This window comes from Doryrhamphus excisus, linkage group LG2, assembly GCF_037039965.1.
Source record: "Doryrhamphus excisus strain RoL-2023G ecotype Guam linkage group LG2, RoL_Dexc_Guam_v1.1, whole genome shotgun sequence".
NCBI lineage: Eukaryota > Metazoa > Chordata > Actinopteri > Syngnathiformes > Syngnathidae > Doryrhamphus > Doryrhamphus excisus.
The window spans coordinates 24,987,535-25,007,235 of NC_136358.1; the positions used below are offsets into that span (position 1 = coordinate 24,987,535).

A 19,701-nucleotide genomic window follows, 5' to 3' on the forward strand; every position below is an offset into this window, starting at 1 on the left:
CTGTTTGTGCCCCCCAGCTCCCAAAGCTGTAAACCTCAGGAAACACTGGTATGCTTTATCTTAGCTTGGCACACGTGTAGCGGGGGAAAGCATGAAGTGAATGCAAAGGATGGAGGACATGGAGAGAATGCCAGCCTGAAATGATCTCGGCCTGATTTTTGGAGACCCGTTTGAGTCGGTATTTTCCCAGGAATGCGTCTGAAACGACAGTGCTATTTTTGGATGTGCCTTTTCCTTCCCTTTCTTCCTCTCACCTCTCCCTCCCTCTTCTCTCCTGGGCCCACACATCCTTGGTATGGAGAAGATGAAGGAGCAATGGAGAGAGAAGGGGGCGGGGGGGGGGGGGGGGGGGGTGTTTACTTTGCCTCACTGTTACTCTCAATCCTGTTCTGTTTGTCTCTTTTCTCCGTCTGCCAAGTACTTTGTGTCTTCCTCCTCTCTCTTCTCCTCGCTCGTCGTGTCGCCCTGTTCCTGACATGACCTTGCAGGAGAGGGAACGTCTCTTCATGCTGTCATTGACAATTACTTCAGCTCATGTGCGCTCATTTTCTCTCTCTCTCTCTCTCTCTCTTTGCCCCACATTATTTACATCCCAGTAAACCTTCACAACAGCGCCTGCTCTAGTCCTTCTCTGTCCTCTTGCATGTTGTAGACTTAGCCCTCTCAGAACATTTCAGGCTTTGTAATCTTTTAATTCCACGCTGAAGCCAGTTGGACTGCAGGGAAAGGCGAGTGTAAAGGAGCACCGGAATACAGAGAAATTGAAAGCAAAGTGATGCAAAGGCTTTTCATTGAGACGTCACCGTGATTGTACGTATTTGACCCCGTTTTATTCTGGCTCAGGTGGTCAGCCTGGGTGTGGGTTCCATCCTTGATCCCATGTGGCTGTGTCTCTAATTTGCCTAATTGTCCATGGCGCGTCATGCATTCTGTTCAGCAGGAATCACGTTGTGACGGAGACTAGCCAAAAGCCAAAACAAGTGTGTTTAGAACGTTTGTGTCACAAACAGGACTAAGTCAGCGCTTGTATGTGTCCAAAGATTTTCAAATGCTTTTTTGCACTTTTCAGCAAATTAGTGGCTCTAGTGCAGGGGTCTCAAACATGCGGCGCGCAGGACACTAGTTTGAGGCCCCCGCCTTGATATGAAAGTTTAATGTTAGTGCCACCCGCGCAAGTTTGATATGGATGCTGTATGGTATCATGTACCCAGAAAAAATTATTACGTTTGATTAATGTTCATGTTAAAGGTTAAATAACTGTTAATAGTTATCCTCCCTATCCGTGTGGAAGTGGTACGTTTTTGGCTATTTAAGTTTAAAGGAAATAACTTGAAGGCTACCGTTTAGGTCGCTAGCTCTCTAGTTTGCGAGTTAGCATGTGTCTCAAGACCCTGCAGTTGCGCAATATGTTGTAAATAAAAAGAGTATAAATGTGACTATAGTCGTGTTTTGTCATGTCTACAGGGCTCTAATAATGCTTTGTTCATTTTAATCTGAAAAAAATAATTTGTCTACCCACCAACTATATGTGGTTTCTTAATTTTTTATTATTTGCCGTTTTATTATTATTATTATTATATTTATTACTGATTGATTTTCTTTACTCTTGATTTGTTTGTTTATTTTTCATCAAATTTTTTCACTAAACAATAAGATAAGAAACAAAACAATAAGATAAACCGCACAATGAAACTTCTTTGATATAATATTGAATATATATTATGATGGCTGCACGGTGACCAAGTGGTTAGCATGTTGTCACAAGATGGGGAACACCTGGTAAAAGGAGCTGCTGGGCCACACTTTGGACATCTTTGGTTAACAATGTTTCTTTTTAGTAAAAAGTCTGAATTATTATTTTATTTTTAGGAAATGGGAGGAGTTTAAAAGCGAGGGAAACCATCTACTTTAAAATTGAGAAGCCATCTATGAACAGAGGGAGAGGTCTGCAGATTCAATGGTTTATCCGGCCACCTTGGCTTCAGGCGTGTCATGATGATCATTGCATCTGAATGGAATGCTAACGAAGGTGACACCATTGACACCGCAAGAGCGAAAACATTCCCGTCTGGACATGCCTCCTCCTGCTTTTAGAGGATAAATACGCCGGCTCTCTCTCTGGGTTCTCAGACTGGACCTGTCCTATCTAATCTGACGGACTCGTGTTTGTCCCACCCAGTCTCACCCATCTCAGACAACTGAACAGTCCAGTTGCGATGCGTTGAATGACCTAAGAAAGTCCAGTACATACGTGTTCCCTCTGAGGATGCCAAGTATGTTACTGTCTAATAGTCATAGCAGAGTACAGTGCTAGCTGGATGTCCTTGTTTAAAGATCCTTAAAATATCCATAATATGACAACATTATGATTGATGACCTTACCGTGTCAACCATACAGTCGTCTTGTACGGCCATTCTCTCACTCTCCCACTCTCCCACTCCACACTGTGGACTTTCTCATGCTGATGTATTAACCAGTTCCTGCGCTTTGACCCTGTTACATTTACGAGAGCATGTCTGCAACAGTGCAGTGGTGTATAATCTGCCCATCACTAACGACTGCAGAGCGGCTTTCTGGCTGGCTGCACTACAGGCTCCTCGTAGCCAATGAACACGAGGCCTGAAAGCAAACATCCAATGCAGACAGAGCAGTAAAATGGGCCTTTTTAAATAGACAGAGAGAAACATGCCCCAGAATATAGATTTAAGAGATGCCTGCAATAGAGCTGTTACCGTAGTTCCATCTCTCTGTCTGCTGAAATCTCCATGATCAATTCCACACTTCATTCTGGTCGGAAACCCTGATTAAAATTAGGTGTGTATTAGTAGGATTCATATGTTCAATGTGAAGTCCCGGAATTCCATCCAAAATACCTTTTCTGTACGTGGTAGAGAAAGGTACAACATGAAATCAATGAAAAGCGTAATAGATAATAGACAGCATAGATTGTGTAATGGTAGTGATGGATCATCTGTTTTTTTTTTTATCACAGGATGTGATCTTACTGCTTTCCTCTCAAGTCACATTGTTCATATCAAATTCTCTCCTTTGTTCTCCCTGTCTCTCTTGTACCTGCTCACTATGGACGGACCATGCGTACTGATTCAGGAGTGTGTGTGTGTGTGTGTGTGAGAGTGATACGCTATTGCTCTCTGCTGCCTCCAGTTACTATAGCAACAGACTCAGTTTCTTCTTCTTGTTGCGTGTGCACGTCTTCTTAACTGGATGCAGGGTTTGTGTGACCAGTGAAAGCCCTCAAAGTGAAATGACTGCAACAAGGCGTGCCGAGCGAAGACTATATCAAGTCAATAAATCAATCCGAAAAATGACAGCATTCACGTTGCCTGTATGAAATGTCTGATATTTAGTTGTAACAATTACGAGATCATTCAGTGAGATGAGTGGCGGCACGGCGGTCTAGTGGTTAGCGTGCAGACCTCACAGCTAGGAGACCAGGGTTCAATTCCACCCTCTGCCATCTCTGTATGGAGTTTGCATATTCTCCCCGTGCATGCGTGGGTTCTCTCCGGGTACTCCGGTTTCCTCCCACATTCCAAAAACGTGCTAGGCAAATTGTCCATAGGTATGAATGTGAGTGTGAATGGTTGTTTGTCTATATTTGCCCTGTGATTGGCTGGCCACCAGTCAAGAGTGTACCCCGCCTCTCGCCCGAAGACAGCTGGGATAGGCTCCAGCACCCCCTGCGACCCTCGTGAAGAAAAAGCGGTAGAAAATGAATGAATGAATAAATGAATGAATGCATTACACAAGATCCCGCAAGATAAAAACCTGACATCTTGGCCTGGGACGTTAAGTTAAATGAATTAACTCGATAATTTCGGTATAGGATCAGTATATTTTCATATGTGTGTCTGTTCCAAAGAGGCAGGAAGAGCATCGTTTGTTCCATAGAACAACAGCATGAATGGAGTGAGAGCCCTTTTATCGGTCATACGTTGACTTTGGTTCGGCGGGTGGAGGCGGGGATGGCTTTATACACACACAGAGTGCAGAAGAGTGTAACGTAGTAGAAATGAGTAGACTGTAAGATATTGTCGTATATTTGATATGTTTCATTGTACTTTTCCTAAAAGTAATATTAATCTCATCTTGTAGAGCCAATATTTTGTATCGTAACACTCCCAAAAATGACACATTTGAAAAGACAAATTGGAACAGTATTGCAGTATTGCAGTTAGGGTGTCTGGTTTGGCTCGCTGTTGAGTAAAGTGCACAGTATTTGCTTTGTCAGATGTGAGGGTACAACTGCATTGGAGTTGTTTTTGTTGACATCCTTTTTAGATGTACATGAACTTGAACACACAAAGACTAGAAAGCAGTTTCCTCCCCAGAGCCATCATCTCCCTTCAATGACACTCTGTAACCAAGGCAACCAATCAATACATTTTTCTCTTGTGCAATGCTCTGACCATGTGCAGTATATTAGTAAGTATGGCAAGTATTCCTGTCCACTTCCTGTATATCTGCACTACTATATTTGTACTCCATGCTGTTCATTCTTCCCCTACAGTAACACACTGTTTACATGTACTATAATGTTATAATTCTTTGAATGTGGTATATTATTATATATTATATGTATTTTGTGTTACACTGTCTTCCACTGAAAAGGGAGAGGAGGAGTGTTGTTTACAGTGTGAAGTACTCAATAGTACAATCTCTTTTCGCAGTGTCAGGCTTATGTTGATCTGATAGACATGACACCTTACGGAGTGGACTTTACAAAACTATAAGGAATTCACCCTGAACTTTGAATACTGTATTGTAACGCTCAGCAAGCTGGTAATGAACGCAAACAAAGGACAGATGTTACCCAAACCTCTTGGGAATGAAAGAGGTGCGAAGATGGCTGATGGGTACTATCCATCCTTTGTTCATTAGTGGTAAAACTGGTAAACTACAGCATCTGTCTTGACTCTGTAACATGTTTTTGTTACGAGGGACAAGAGCCTAGCAGATGGGCCTTCTACCAGGTCGGAGGTTGTGGTCTCAATGGGATTACCGTCCTTGATGGAAATATTTATCGGTAATCTAAGTTAAAGGTTTGTGCAGTGATTTTCCTTACAAAGCATGGCTACAGTTCGAGTCTAAAGCTTACATACATTTGCTTTGGGCTTGAAACGCTTACTAATTTTGGATTTATATTATTGGTGCTTCTTCAGAAATGGAACAATACAACTTAGATGTATTGGTATTAATCTGGATTAGTCATACAAGTTATACATCATCTAAACAACCGCAGATTTCCAGCGCATCAGTTCAAATGTAGTATTTGGTTTTGTCACCACTTTGCTCTGCAAGAAGAACCGTACCTTACCATCTACATGAAAGGAAATCGGTTCGGATGCTCAGGAACAAACCAGGAAATGCCAATTGCTGTAGCCTGCCGTGAAGTTTAACATCAGCAGGAAGGAGGAGGACTACCTTCAAAACCTTCAACTTTTCTTCAAATGGCCAGCTACAATGAATATAACATTAATGGACTATGGTGAAAAGCTGTGTACGTGCCATTTAACTTACCAATGTTGGTGGTGAAACATCCAGCCGGAGTTATGCCAGTACAGTAGTAGTGTGGGCTTATGGATATAGAGTAATTCACTGTGCAATATCTGATATAATAATATCTATACCTCCATGTGCAATATTAAGGGCTCTAAATGCAATATACTAAGTTCTATGTGAAGTATTTCCATAATGCCTCATATTAACTCTCTAACAAGATCTCAGTGTATAGACTGGTCATATATCTCATCTCGTTTCATATTATCTACATACTGTATTGTATATAACTTGTATATAACTGAATTGATTTTGTTAATACTTGGGTTGTTTATATTGTTTATTTTCTATATTGTGTATTTTGTACTGCTTAACTGACTCTGTACTCTTGCTGCTGTGCAATACAAATTTCCCCACTGAGGGACGAATAAAGGCATATCTTAATCTTAATTTCTAGTATATACGCGCTACCTTTTTCTCACACGTAGAAGAACCCTGTGGTTTATACAGTGATGCGCCTAATTTGTGGCCTAATTTGTGACAACCGAGGACGGAGAGAGACTGCTGTGGTGTGGGAATTGAAGGGCGGTTTGGTTCCGACACAGAGGAAGTCGAATGGTTTTACTCCCCAAGAGGAGGAGAACAGCGTTGAATGACTTTCCTGATTAGCTACTTTTTAACTAGCCGTGTTGCACACACTGTTAGACATGGTTTGTGGGGAAAAAAAACATACCATTTATTAAAATATCAGGGCTCTACATTAAAAACAAAAATGACTTCCCCATGGGGAATCCTTAAGGTGAGAACTACTTGACCAAACTTGCCCCATGTAAAATGAAAAGACTGCCATAATGATATCATATATCAATATATGCTGATAATTCATCAGATAATAGTACTGATGCATTGTATTTGGAGGAATGTCTGAAAAATTTTGATGTATGTTAACATGGCATGCCATACTACCTTACACATCGTAGTCGTAGTAAACAGTGATATTCATAAGTTGTGCACCACAATGAAACATTATTGAATAGACACATTTGTGTACTAGTGAAGTGTTTTTAATCCAGAAAAAAATTTGTGAAGCAAAGGTGAGAAAAATACACAGAGAAATGGAAGCGCTAGATTTTGTAGCTTGTGCAAAATCAGCACTATTGGATCTAATCGGTGGTGTTTCATTGTGATTACTTCAAATTGTCACAGCAATGTGATTCACTCACCTGTGCCATCGTTTGATTGGCTGCCGCTAATAAAATACTTTGTTTAGGAGGCACTGTTTCATCACTTTTTGGTTTTTTCCTTCAGAAGTTGTTGAAGAATTAGACCATGTTGGCAGGGACGCCATGATAGATGTTTTTCCTAGTCAAACCATCGCTGATTGGTTGATCGCGAACAAGAACGGGTGTGGGTAAAACGCGGACTGTGGATTGCGGACCGCTAAATAAACGATTCTAATTGGTCAATTTCAAGATTTGCAAGGATTGGTTTGCAAATTACCACCGGAATTACGCAGTCTGTGTTTTACCAACACCCAACAAGAACCGCTTTTAAAAAAAACTCTTGGCAGTATGGCATTCCAAAGTGCAAAGTTGCCCGATGGGGAATATTATTATGTTTAGTTTTGGAAATTGCTGGATTAATTCTGATGAGTTGTTGCTATAAGGACCACAGACACACACACACACACACACGTACACAAAGGCATCCATCCCTCATGAATTAAGATCAGTGTATGTCCAGGTATTTACTAATGCAACTGAAACAAGAGAGTAATTCCTCGGTATTGGGCACAGATGGAGACGAAGGGTGTGATGTGCAGACCGACACGCAGTTGAAGGATAGATGAGTGTCGTGATAAACTGCGGGAGAGGTAGCGGCAATAATAAACAAAGGGACAGACTGAGCTTCTGTCTGCAGGCCCTAAGAGTGATCACTGCTTTGACTGCAGTAGTGCATTACAGCAGAGAGAGAGGGGGGGGGGGGGGGGTGACTGAGGAGAGATGCACCCGTTGATCCCTGCTGCAAGCTTCCTCTCTCTGCTGCTTATGGATGGGAGACATGGGGGAGGGGGAGAGTTATATAGGCCCATAAATGAGGGAACATGGAGTGACTGTGGGGAGGATCCAATGGCTTACAGGATCCAACTACAGAGACAGCTTTTGTACGGATTATACAGTACGGACAATAATATTGTATTGTGGCAATTACTTCAAAAAACTGCAAATAAACATGGACTGTTGGAAACTTCCTAAATCTGGTTATTATGTTAGTTGCTGAAGGGGCGGACAACATGTAGTAGCAATAGCGGTAGTACTTAAAAAAAAATGGTAATTTCAGAGTCGTAATGAGAGTCCTGTCTGTCATTGGCTTTCTTTATGAGGTCTTTAAGTTCTGAACCATGCCAATTGTTTTCCTTCTTATGTACATACAAACCGAGATGACGTGACTTGTTAAAGGAAAACTGCACTTTTTTGTGTAATTTTTGTCCATGACCACACGTGTCTTTCTCTTTTCTCCGTGTTCTAAAGAGAGAAAAACAGCTGTGGGTGGTTACAAAGCATGTGATGGGGCACACCTATTTTTGACTATAAAGTCTTTAAAAAAAAAAAACACCAAAAAACACCAACAATCTTTTAAATGGATAAAATAGATTTCTACGTTTATGGTCACAAATACTTTATTCCACCTGGTCTGATAACCCAGATGCATTTATGGCATTCTATAACATTTGCCATGAAACCGCTCCTCCACCAAAGTGCCTTTTTGTTGATTCTTCAGTTTCACCCCAGCATCCTCTTTTATGCTGTCAGTCATGCTGTTTTTGCATCATGTGACTTGAATGTTTACCAATGAAACACAGCAGCTACATGCAACCTTGACGACTCGTTACAATTTGTGTTGTGTTTCACAGGTATACGTGGAGTTTGATGACCAGGAATGGGAGAAGAGGGAGTGGGTGAAGGTCTATGAGGATTTCCAGCTGTTTCTACTTGAGCACCAGCTGGTCTGGGCCAAGAGGAAGGAAGGAACCGTAGCAGGAGGAACAGGAGCTGGTGGGGGAGCAGGAGGCCTGCTGCAGGGAACCAAGGCTAAGCACATACACTGGCCTGCCCTGGTAAGAACTCTGTTTGCTGGTTACGCGGTGTACTGTATATGCGGGTATGTTTACATGTAGAGAAATGTGAGAAGAGCTGCACTTGTGTTTCGCTTTAAAATGAGGGAAGTTTTAAATGTACTCATTGACTATAGAGGAGAATTTCACAATTGACATTGTTTACATTGTTAGGAGCTCAGTCAAGCAGTGAATCAAGTTTCTATATTGTTCAGATTATAAGTCACACTTTTTTATAGTTTGGATAGTCTTGTGATTTAACATGATTTGATATGTTAATTCATACCGGCTGGCATGAACCAAGGAATGAATATTGCCATCAACAGCTTGTGATAACTATTCATTGATGTTGAATGAGATTGAGAGCTCGGTGAACTTGCATGTGTCGTCCTTGTGGGACTCACCTGCTTGTTTTGTTCATTGAGACCAGGGGTCCCAAACACGCGGCCCGCGGGCCAAATGTGGCCCGCAGGACACTAGTTTCAGGCCCCCTGAAAGTTTAATCTTAGTGCGGGCCCGCGCAAGTTTGATATGGATGCTGTATGGTATCATGTACCCAGAAAAAATTATTACGTTTGATTAATGTTCATGTTAAAGGTTAAATAACTGTTAATAGTTATCCTCCCTATCCGTGTGGAAGTGGTAAGTTTTGGGCTTTTTTTAAGTTTAAAGGAAATAACTTGGAGGCTACCGTTTAGGTCGCTAGCTCTCTAGTTTGCGAGTTAGCATGTGTCTCAAGACCCTGCAGTTGCACAATATGTTGTAAATAAAAAGAGTATAAATGTGACTATAGTCGTGTTTTGTCATGTCTACAGGGCTCTAATAATGCTCTGTTCATTTTAATCTGAAAAAATAATTTGTCTACCCACCAACTATATGTGGTTTCTTAAGTTTTTATTATTATTATTTTATTATTATTATTATATTTATTTATTACTGATTGATTTTATTTATTCTACCTGAATGGGATTTACAGTCCAATGTGACTTTTATGTTTTTTTTCCTCTTCATGGCACTTTTTTTTTTTTACTGATGTGACTTATACTCTGGAGTGACTTACATATATTCTGGAAAATATAGTATGTATAATATAGTAATCCCTTGTTTGTCACATTTAATTGGCTCCTGACCCAATCGTTATAAGGGGCGATGTTTTTCCTCATACTATTACAACGCTATTTAGATGGCAGCTTCTTTCTTTAGGTATTTTGTTAAATTATATTCTTGGAATGTGCCGCGGGTCAATGTAAAAAAAAAAAAAAAATATGCGGGCTACAAATGGCCCCCGGGCCACACCCATTGTTGTGAATAAATAGCATAAGATTACAACACGGCTATAATGTAGACAGTGTATGTTTTGCTTCTACTTGGATGAAGCTTATTCTAATATCTGACACACATACAGTATCGTATCGTACGCTTGTGTGCTTTGCTGTGGTGACGTTGTGGTTGAAGTAGGACTATTAACGTCACATCTGTGCACGTGTTTTGAATGATATTCCGTGTTGCTGCTGTTGGTAGGGATGTATGGCTGATCTATGCGAGACCACGCTGGTGTTTGTGTCTTGGAACTCAATGATTAGGCTTTTGCGCTGATGATATTTTGTTCAGTCTGGGAAGTGTCCATGTTTTGGGTGTGTGTGTGTGTGTGTGTGTGTGTGTGCCTGACAGCGGCTGAGAGTGTCTGCATGGAAATGTGGCTCACTGTTTTGATTATGTAATAGCCGTGTGTACAGCGCCATCTGGTACATCCATTGGAGATAAGAGTTCAGAGTCTTACACACGTTTTTTTCCCCCTGCTTGTTTTCCTCTCCTCTGACTCCTTCACTTGGATTTGTTCTCTCTCGTTTGTTTGATCAGCGCCTTGGCGGTGTTGTTGCCATAGCAACAGCAAATCTCTAAACCATCGCAAATGCATTCACACCGGTAGATGGGAAATGAAGAAACTGAAGCTTTACTTAGTGTGTCCAAATTTTTAGCAGTACAGTCGTCCCTCATTCATCGCAGTTAATTGGTTCCAATTTCCGCAAAATAGGAGTCAATATTAATAAACGGAATATTTTCATACTAGGAGCCAAGAAAACCTGCTTAAAACCATATTTAGTAAACATTATTAGAATCTTCTAGACTTCTATAGGGACTTTTAGCTTTAGTATTACCCTATAGTTACCATAATAATAGATATCTCCGACATACTGTAAATAATAAACAGATACTGTGTGGCTATTGTATTGCTATTGAGACATTATGCATATTTTCCACCTGAAACATGCACGGGCTTTGAACCCTACTAACTATAGAAGAGTTCTCCCCAGGCAGGCAGACACAAAAAAACGCATGCAAACCCATGCAGATTGCTTGCTTGCTTATTTCTTTGTTGCATAACTAAACCCTTGTGATCCGTCGCACACACACACACACGAGTGTGACTTTGTTTTTTTATTATTGTACATGTTTATTTGGGAGGTATGTTGCCTGTTAATGAACATTTCTCGAATGAACACCAGATTCTAGCCTGATGATAATTTCCCTCCATAGTCCTTAAACATGTAGACTGATGGGAGTAATACACAAAAGTACACAAAACACAGTAAAAAAAAAAAAAATAAGGTTTTCAATTCAGTACTTTCAGACCTTTTTATATTTCTGCTACATACTACTATTAGTAGTACCATGTACTTTGTTTATGTCCATTGCCTAATGTGCCGCAGCAGGTAAAAGGTTGTCTTTGGGCCGAGGGGGAGTTGTCAGTCAAAAGTTTAAAATTCAGTTTTTTCCTCGGGTAGCATGATGCGGCTAATGCATCCAAGCGAAAGAACGTTTCTGAAAGTGTGTAGCAACGGTCAGTGTGTCTTGTCAGGGTGTCAGGGTTATTGTTATTTAACTAGCCCAGATTTGTCCAAAGGGCCGTTTGGAGCTTGTGGCTGTTTATTAGCTCGTGGCACATTCTAAATGTTTAATTTAACAAGAAAACTACAAAAACAACAGTAAAAATGAAAAGTTGAAATACTTAAAACGTAAAAATATTTTTTTTTCCTGAGAATAACATTGGAATATTAGGGAAAAAGTCAATGAGCTAACTAGTTGCTGTCAGAAAGGCAAAATGTGTAAACAGAGATGCCAGATAAGTGGAACTGCAATTAAAAGTGAGAGATCATACACTCTGGCATCGATAGGCATAGCCTGTGCCAAGCGGTCATCAATGGACTACTTTATGGACTCATCAGGAGCACGGTGTACCCCTCTTTAACGCAGTACGGGCACATACTTTTATGTGGTTGCACATGTGCTACTGCAAACAGGGTAGACGGATGATAGTGAAAGATTTTGAAGATATTTTGAAATTTCATTTAGAAGTAATTGTGGTCAATATGTATACGTATATAATAATAATAGGCTATACACTATATGTATCTATATAGCATTCACACATTGTTGTACTTTGAAAACAATGTTTTCATTTCATTTTTAAGATGTGATGGCTTTTGTCGGGATCAATTTACATGTGGCAGAAACCCTGAAATTATAGCACCGTGCATATTTTTTAATACTTCTCAGCTACCATACCAGTTACTGCAGAGCAAAACGTGAGAACAGAGTGTAATTCTGATTGTGTTGTGTTCCTACGTTGGCAGTGTTACCTTGAAAAGGCAACCAGCTGTGTGTGTTCTGGTAGCTGTACGTGTTGTATGTTTTGATCTAAGGTGACTACCAGAGAAATCGGTAGTACACTCTTGAATATTCATATACTACTACACCTATGAGCAGCCCCACAATGCATGCCCAGTAGAGTACAAAAGGGCGGTCAACCACAACAGAGAGCAAACAAACAGATGGCTGGTTGCGTACACGGAGTACTGGTATCACTGTGGCGCTGTCCTGGTCTACAAAACAAGCTCATAAGCTTCAAAGTAGGGCTGCAGCTAACGATTATTTTAATAACCCATTAATCATTCAATCAACCATTTGAATATGAATTAAATTTCCGCCTCTTTTATTCAGAAATAGAAGATTTGAACTGACATACATGTGCATACAAATATCATAATCATCTATGTTTTCTTAGTCTATTAATGTGAAGTATGTTTCAGTGAATGGAGTAATGGCTTCGGCCGTACATGAAGTAAAAACCTTTCATCTCAATTAGTGGTTGGGTCCATAACGTATCAGAAAAGAGGAAAAACTGCCTGTCTTTGTTTTTCAAAGTCCACGCTAATAAGTTTGAATGTCTTGTTTTGGCTAAAAGGCAAAGATAATAGGGTTGCTTTCATGGATGAATAAATAAATTAAATATTCACATTTGAGAGGCTGATATCAGAGGATATTAAAAAAAAAAAGATTAATTGATTACCAAAGGAGTTGTCGATTAATTGGGTTGGATTAAGCATTGAATTGTTGCAGCTCTATTTCCCAGCATCTTGTGTGGTGCAGCTTCACATGCAGGATGGTCTTGAACTTCCACGGTTCTGTGCCATCTCTGGGGACTTGTGCTTGTCTTTTTTGGGATCGCTCCTGCTGCTGTTGTGATCAGGAGTGCTGGACTGGTACGGACTGCTTGTACTTTATAATCCAGTGCTTTTTCCTGCTGATATCAGACTGATATCAATCCTTAGATAACAGTTTTAAAGCCATATCAGTCCAAATTGGACTGCTAAGAACCAAACAAACTATAAAGAATGCATGAGACTGAAAGAGCCAGATAAATAATGCATCCTCTGCATTGAAAAGGTTACCTGTGGTAGGTCTGAACTTGCTGTTGTCACACATGATGTAGTGGACTTTCATCACTAATCGCTAGAAAACGCCCAATGAAATGTCAGGCTTCTCGACTCCTCATCAACCCATCCGCCTGTGACTGGTCATTAAGATCCATGATGATATAGCAGTCAACGGCTCTGCTCTCATTACATTTGATTACATGAACGCAGTGTGTAGCATGTGTGTTGGTGTCGGGTGATGGGCGGCTTACAGTGTCATTTGTCTCTCTGTAGAATAACTCGCTCATGGAAAGCCCCTGTCAGCAAACACGCATGTAGTCAAGCACACACATGCAAAGCATTAACACAATGGAAAAGGTGAAATTGAAATGTGTGTGTGCATCTTGCTACTCAAGCAGGCATCTTTTATTAGAATAAAAATGGCTGCCGTGTCAATTAGAATCCTCACGGCTTTAAAAAAATAATGCAACCAACGTATTGCTGAATGGGCTTTATTACCCAGCATGACCAACATATCATTTGGCTTTTGGAACAAACCTCTCTGAGTCTGGGTCTTTATCCAGCAAAAGATAAAATCGGAAAAAATGAGCATGCAAAATGCTTTTAGGGGAAGAACTAATCATTTGACATGGTTATAGATCAATTTGTGTTTTTCATTCATTCATTCATTTTCTACCGCTTTTCCTCACGAGGGTCGCGGGGGGTGCTGGAGCCTATCCCAGCTGTCTTTGGGCGAGAGGCGGGGTACACCCTGGACTGGTCGCCAGCCAATCACAGGGCACATATAGACACTCACATTCATACCTATGGACAATTTGGAGTCGCCAATTAACCTAGCATGTTTTTGGAATGTGGGAGGAAACCGGAGTACCCGGAGAAAACCCATGCATGCACGGAGAGAACATGCAAACTCCACACAGAGATGGCCGAGGGTGGAATTGAACCCTGGTCTCCTAGCTGTGAGGTCTACGCACTAACCACTCGACCGCTGTGCCGCCCAATTTTTTTGTAACAGAAACTCTTCAGCACAATATAATTTATTGACAGTCCCTGGTCGGGTTGGGTAGTCATTTTTATATACTGGTATAAATAATTGCTGCCAGACATGGCGGTACTGCTGTAATATGGGAGTGGTTTGGTTTTGGTAGAGCAGATGTGGAGGAATGTAAAACACCTTTGCTTTACTACGACAAAAAACTCTTATCTGGTTATTTGACTGTTAGCTTAGCCACAGGGGCGTCTTTCGGCCTCCCTGACACCTTGTCATCAAACCTATGAAAAGCAAACTGACCGAATGACTCTATAGGGATGTTATTTTATCCACTGGAACCATCAAAACTGTACCAGTCTCTGTACTTGTGCGTTTCATTTCCACTTTTCGGTTCAAGACTATTTATAAAACATACATATTTAGCAATACTTCTCCTTTCAAGGCGAGTACTGCGCTTTAGTTAATCCACGGCGCTTTAGTTTGTAGCCAGAGTTGGCGAGAACTGTCTCTACACCACTTTCACTTTCCATTCTTGGGGGAGCAGTGTCATTACGTCACAGGGATTACACCTCCGATCAGGAATAACAAAAGGGAGATCAGTGTGAGCCACGCAATTAATTCATGTTTATGTTGTCTAATGTCTGGATGAAAAGCAACAAAATTCCCTGAGGCGCAGTTTAGGCTAGAGCTTTTTATTTAGAAGAGTCCTCATCTTCAACCATAATTTGGCAAACTGCCAGCCAACCAGTATAAAGAAAAACACTTTGAGCTATTATTGTAGTATTCAATAAAAAAATACAGCAGTATTTGTTCTTGAACGTTACCACAAAGCGGCCACCAAACACGCAGCAACAGTTCACAGTTGGTTGACATTAGAGCCCTTTAGACATGAACTAACACCCCTATAGTCACCTTTACACTTGTATTGTGTACATAATCAGAGACCATAAGCCATTTATGTTGCTATAAATGTAAATGTAATAAATACGATACCTTGGACAGAGTTTGGCATGGGTTACTGCAGTAATAGTACTAGTACAGTGGTAGCTTGTGTTTTTACTAGGGTTCATGGCTCCTGTTGTGAGATCATTGAACCATTACACAGAGTGACCAGTGTAGAATACTACATATCATTCACAGAGCCTTTGAATGCGTCTTCTGAATGCCTTGTATTTTTCTTCATCTAGCCATTTTCATGCTTATACATGATCATTATGAATTAATTCGATATGAATATTTCTGACTGATAATAGGGCATGTCCAACCACAATCCTGCATGATTTATCAAGATTATATTTTAAATATATATTTTTTTACAAAACGTGATAGTGAAGCCACAAAACTGTACGTCCCTCCATGCACCATAAATGAAGCATAAAAAGCAGGATCTAAATGTAATACAAGTGTGGATTAAAGCAATGAATTTGGAATAAAAAGTGAAGTTTTGCTTTTTTTGTCAGCTTGGTCTTGACCTTAGCCTTGAAGCCTGAAAGTCTGCATGTTCCGTACGCCAGCCTATTGTTCCCTCAACACCCACTGTGCTCACCCTAACCTTGTCTGCATGTGTGTGTGTGTGTGTGTGTGTGTGTGTTGGGTGGCAGGGGGGGGGGGGGTGGTTACATCTCTGATCCACACATTACATCATTTCACTCTGGGAACACGGAGCGCTGTCTGAACTCATTAAAGACGCTCAGTGTAGAATCCTGTCAAAGGCACAAATTGAATCCCAATGACCAGACACCCCCCCAAGGGCACAGGAGAGTATGTAGACGTGAAGGTAAAGAAAGAGGATGCCATGTATGGAAACACTAAGGACATGTAGTAGCGAAATTACTCAAATCTTTTGCTAAAAATAGTGCCAAGTGGGCGGCACGGCGGTCGAGTGGTTAGCGCGCAGACCTCACAGCTAGGAGGACCAGGGTTCGATTCCACCCTCGGCCATCTCTGTGTGGAGTTTGCATGTTCTCCCTGTGCATGCGTGCGTTTTCCTCCCACATTCCAAAAACACGACTCCAAATTGTCCATAGGTATGAATGTGAGTGTGAATGGTTGTTTGTCTACCCCGCCTCTCGCCCGAAGACAGCTGGGATAGGCTCCAGCACCCCCGCGACCCTCGTGAGGAAAAAGAGGTAGAAAATGAATGAATGAATGAATAGTGCCAAGTCCTTCTTTCACACAGATCACACAGACATGGTCTTGCTCACAAAACAAAAACAAACACTGAAAATGTTCTGTTGTAGTTCACCAATGTACAGTCATCCCTCGTTTATCACTGTTAATTGGTTATAGGAAAGTAGGATTCCATATTAATATGTTTTTAACATTATTGGAGACCTGTAGTGTTCTTGTTTTCCATTTCAGACCTTGCAAAGACTCTATTTGGTATACATATCTCCGCACATGGTATGGAGATGTAAATGCTGAATTGACTTGCATGCTACAGCAACCCACCTCTGTAGCCAAGGCAAATGGCATAGGGGGATTAAAACTAATGGGGCACTCTCTTTTTAGTTCACACACACACACACACACGTACTTACATGCTGTTTTGGCTGAGTGCCTCTCGCTGATACACACCAACCTTGTTTGGCAGAGTTCTCCCTTGTCCTATTTTCTGAGAGGCAGACAGGAGAGAGAAAGGAGCTGTAATTTCATGAATCCTGGTAGACAGTGTGAAAGCGATTATCAGAATTCTAATTTAGTTTTTCCTCTGTACCTGGCTGCACACACAGGTAGATATGCGGCCTTATTCTTTTGCTATTAATATCTCCTCCGAACAAGCACGACATTTTGATGATCAATGATTCATACGCTGCTTTTGTTCTTTCCTGTAGAGAATAAAAACACAATAGAAATGTGATTCTATGTTTGTTATTTTGCTGCATTTCCTCTGAATCTTTACCAGGAAATAAAGAAGGTGTGTGGAAAAACAAACAATGCTCAAACTAGTCTTAATGCTTTTCAGGCATGCCATAAATAAATGACATGTATGGGCACGGCGTGCAGGTATGAACGCCACTACAGGAGCTCAAACAGCACCAAACCATTATTATGCACGTAGAGCTAACAACATTATTAAAGCCCTCCTCTTTGCTTTTACGTACAGCATAAACAGACAAGTTGGAAGGAAGAATAGAAAATACACAAGTCATATGCATACGTGTCAATGTCACACGACACACCACTATGTTGCGTTCAATGACCAATGCCATACGAAGGGGCCACAACACCTGACAAAAACGCTGCACGTTTTATAAGGTTTAATAACCGCAGTTCACAGACATTCCTGGATTCTTTTTTTTTTTTTAAACTCTGTGAGGAGAACAATTCAAACAAATCATAGGTCAACGAGCATTCTGGAAAGCACTGTTTGACATTCCAGTGTAAGTGGAACTGAAACACGAACCCTTAATCTGGCATATTTAACTGCTGGTTGCCTCCATGATTCCATTTCTCCAAACACAAGTATGTTTCTGTGATCATGGCTTATGAAGCCAGCAGGCTGTGCAAGGTTAAGGATGAACACGTTTTGTTTGTGGAGAGAGTGCTTTGTATTGGAATTCGAACATTTGAAGCAAAAAGCACAGTTGTTGTATGGACAAAAAATTGTATAGTTTTAATGATGCAACAATGATACAGAGTTCAAAGTCCATCCTTGAATGATTGAGGTAACAGGAGTGTTATAATAAGAGTCTGTAAGGCGACCAACGCATGCCCAGTAAGTTTATTTTAGTAAAATATGTTGCTATTGGGGCGGCACGGTTGTCGAGTGGTTAACGTACAGACCTCACAGCTAGGAGACCAGGGTTCAATTCCACTCTCGGCCATCTCTGTGTGGAGTTTGTATGTTCTCCCCCGTGCATGGGTTTTCTCCGGGTACTCCGGTTTCCTCCCACATTCCAAAAACACGCTAGGTTAATTGGCCACTCCAAATTGTCCATAGGTATGAATGTGAGTGTGAATGGTTGTTTGTCTATATGTGCCCTGTGATTGGCTGGCCACCAGTCCAGGGTGTACCCTGCCTCTCGCCCGAAGACAGCTGGGATAGGCTCCTGCACCCCCACGACCCTCGTGAGGAAAAAGCGGTAGAAAATGAATGAATGAATGAATGAATGTTGCTATTGGGCGGCACGGCGGTCGAGCTAGGAGACCAGGGTTCAATTCCACCCTCGGCCATCTCTGTATGGAGTTTGCATATTCTCCCCTTGCATGCGTGGGTTTTCTCCGGGTACTCCGGTTTCCTCCCACATTCCAAAAACATGCTAGGTTAATTGGCGACTCCAAATTGTCCATAGGTATGAATGTGAGTGTGAATGGTTGTTTGTCTATATGTGCCCTGTGATTGGCTGGCCACCAGTCCAGGGTGTACCCCGCCTCTCGCCCAAAGACAGCTGGGATAGGCTCCAGGAAAAGCGGTAGAAAATGAATGAATGTTGCTATTGGACAGGGGTGGTTGGTCGTTTCTATACTGTACATTTTTGTTTTGGTCTCAATTCCTCTGTAAAGCTTTTAAAGGGAGGATTTGTAGAAGTGGTTTCATCACTGTGGCGACAACGAGAAAGGCAACATACAATGAAACAAATATAAAAAAAATGGGTGGAATGAATTACAGAATTATCCTTGGCTTCTCTTCTGTCTACAGACTTTGTTACCTAGCAACAGTGGCCTACTTTGCACAACCATGTAAGGCACATACACACACACAGAAGTAACAGCAGACATTCACACAACAGTCATCTGGTCACTTGCGGTTTGTGATATGAGAACAAAGTGTGTATGTTGCCTCCGTGATCACCATCTCGACCCTAACGTCTACTTCCGCCAGAAATTGCATTTTGACAGCTGGAAGCAGAGTTCACACAAACTATGAGACATTTCTTCACGCTATCCATAAGTAATATTTGATACAGTTATTGTATATCCAAATAAATGCTTATTGATGAATACTCACGCTGTTTCATTTTCAGTACCATAAATTTTGTGTCACACTTTGAACCCTGATGTGGCTAATTTATGGCTAAAAGAACATTTGAGTGCCGATTCAGGAAGTAGTGACTTTGTAGTCAATTGGACGCTAATACCAGTAGTAGTATCACATATTTTTGAAGTCTTATGCAGCCATGGTGTTTTGCTCTGACACATTTGAAGTCATATTGATCTTATACTATATATATTCTGTTGGACTGCACCAGATGTTGAACTCCAAAGGGTTGAAAAACTAAGCAAGTGAGTCTGGGAAGAGATTGTAAATATCCCATGTTTCATATCTTAAGTGCGGCCTATGTATGTACAGTTGGCGGCTGCGGTACAATTCACGGCAATTGTGGTTATCGTTATTAATTCGGCTAATAATCAT

At 41.1% G+C, this 19,701-nt stretch overlaps 1 protein-coding gene across 3 annotated transcripts in view; it reads left to right on the plus strand.

Annotated features, from left to right (window-relative positions):
* jmjd1cb (jumonji domain containing 1Cb) overlaps positions 1 to 19,701 on the plus strand; it is a 95,808-nt gene that overhangs the window by 37,622 nt on the left and 38,485 nt on the right. For all 3 annotated transcript variants that reach the window (XR_013626492.1, XM_058061615.2, XM_058061616.2), the window contains exon 2: positions 8,436 to 8,639. Coding sequence is in view for 2 of the 3 variants with exons in the window: in XM_058061615.2 (XP_057917598.2) it covers positions 8,436 to 8,639 (204 nt within the window). In the remaining variant the exon portion in view is untranslated. The remainder of the gene's footprint in view (positions 1 to 8,435; positions 8,640 to 19,701) is intronic.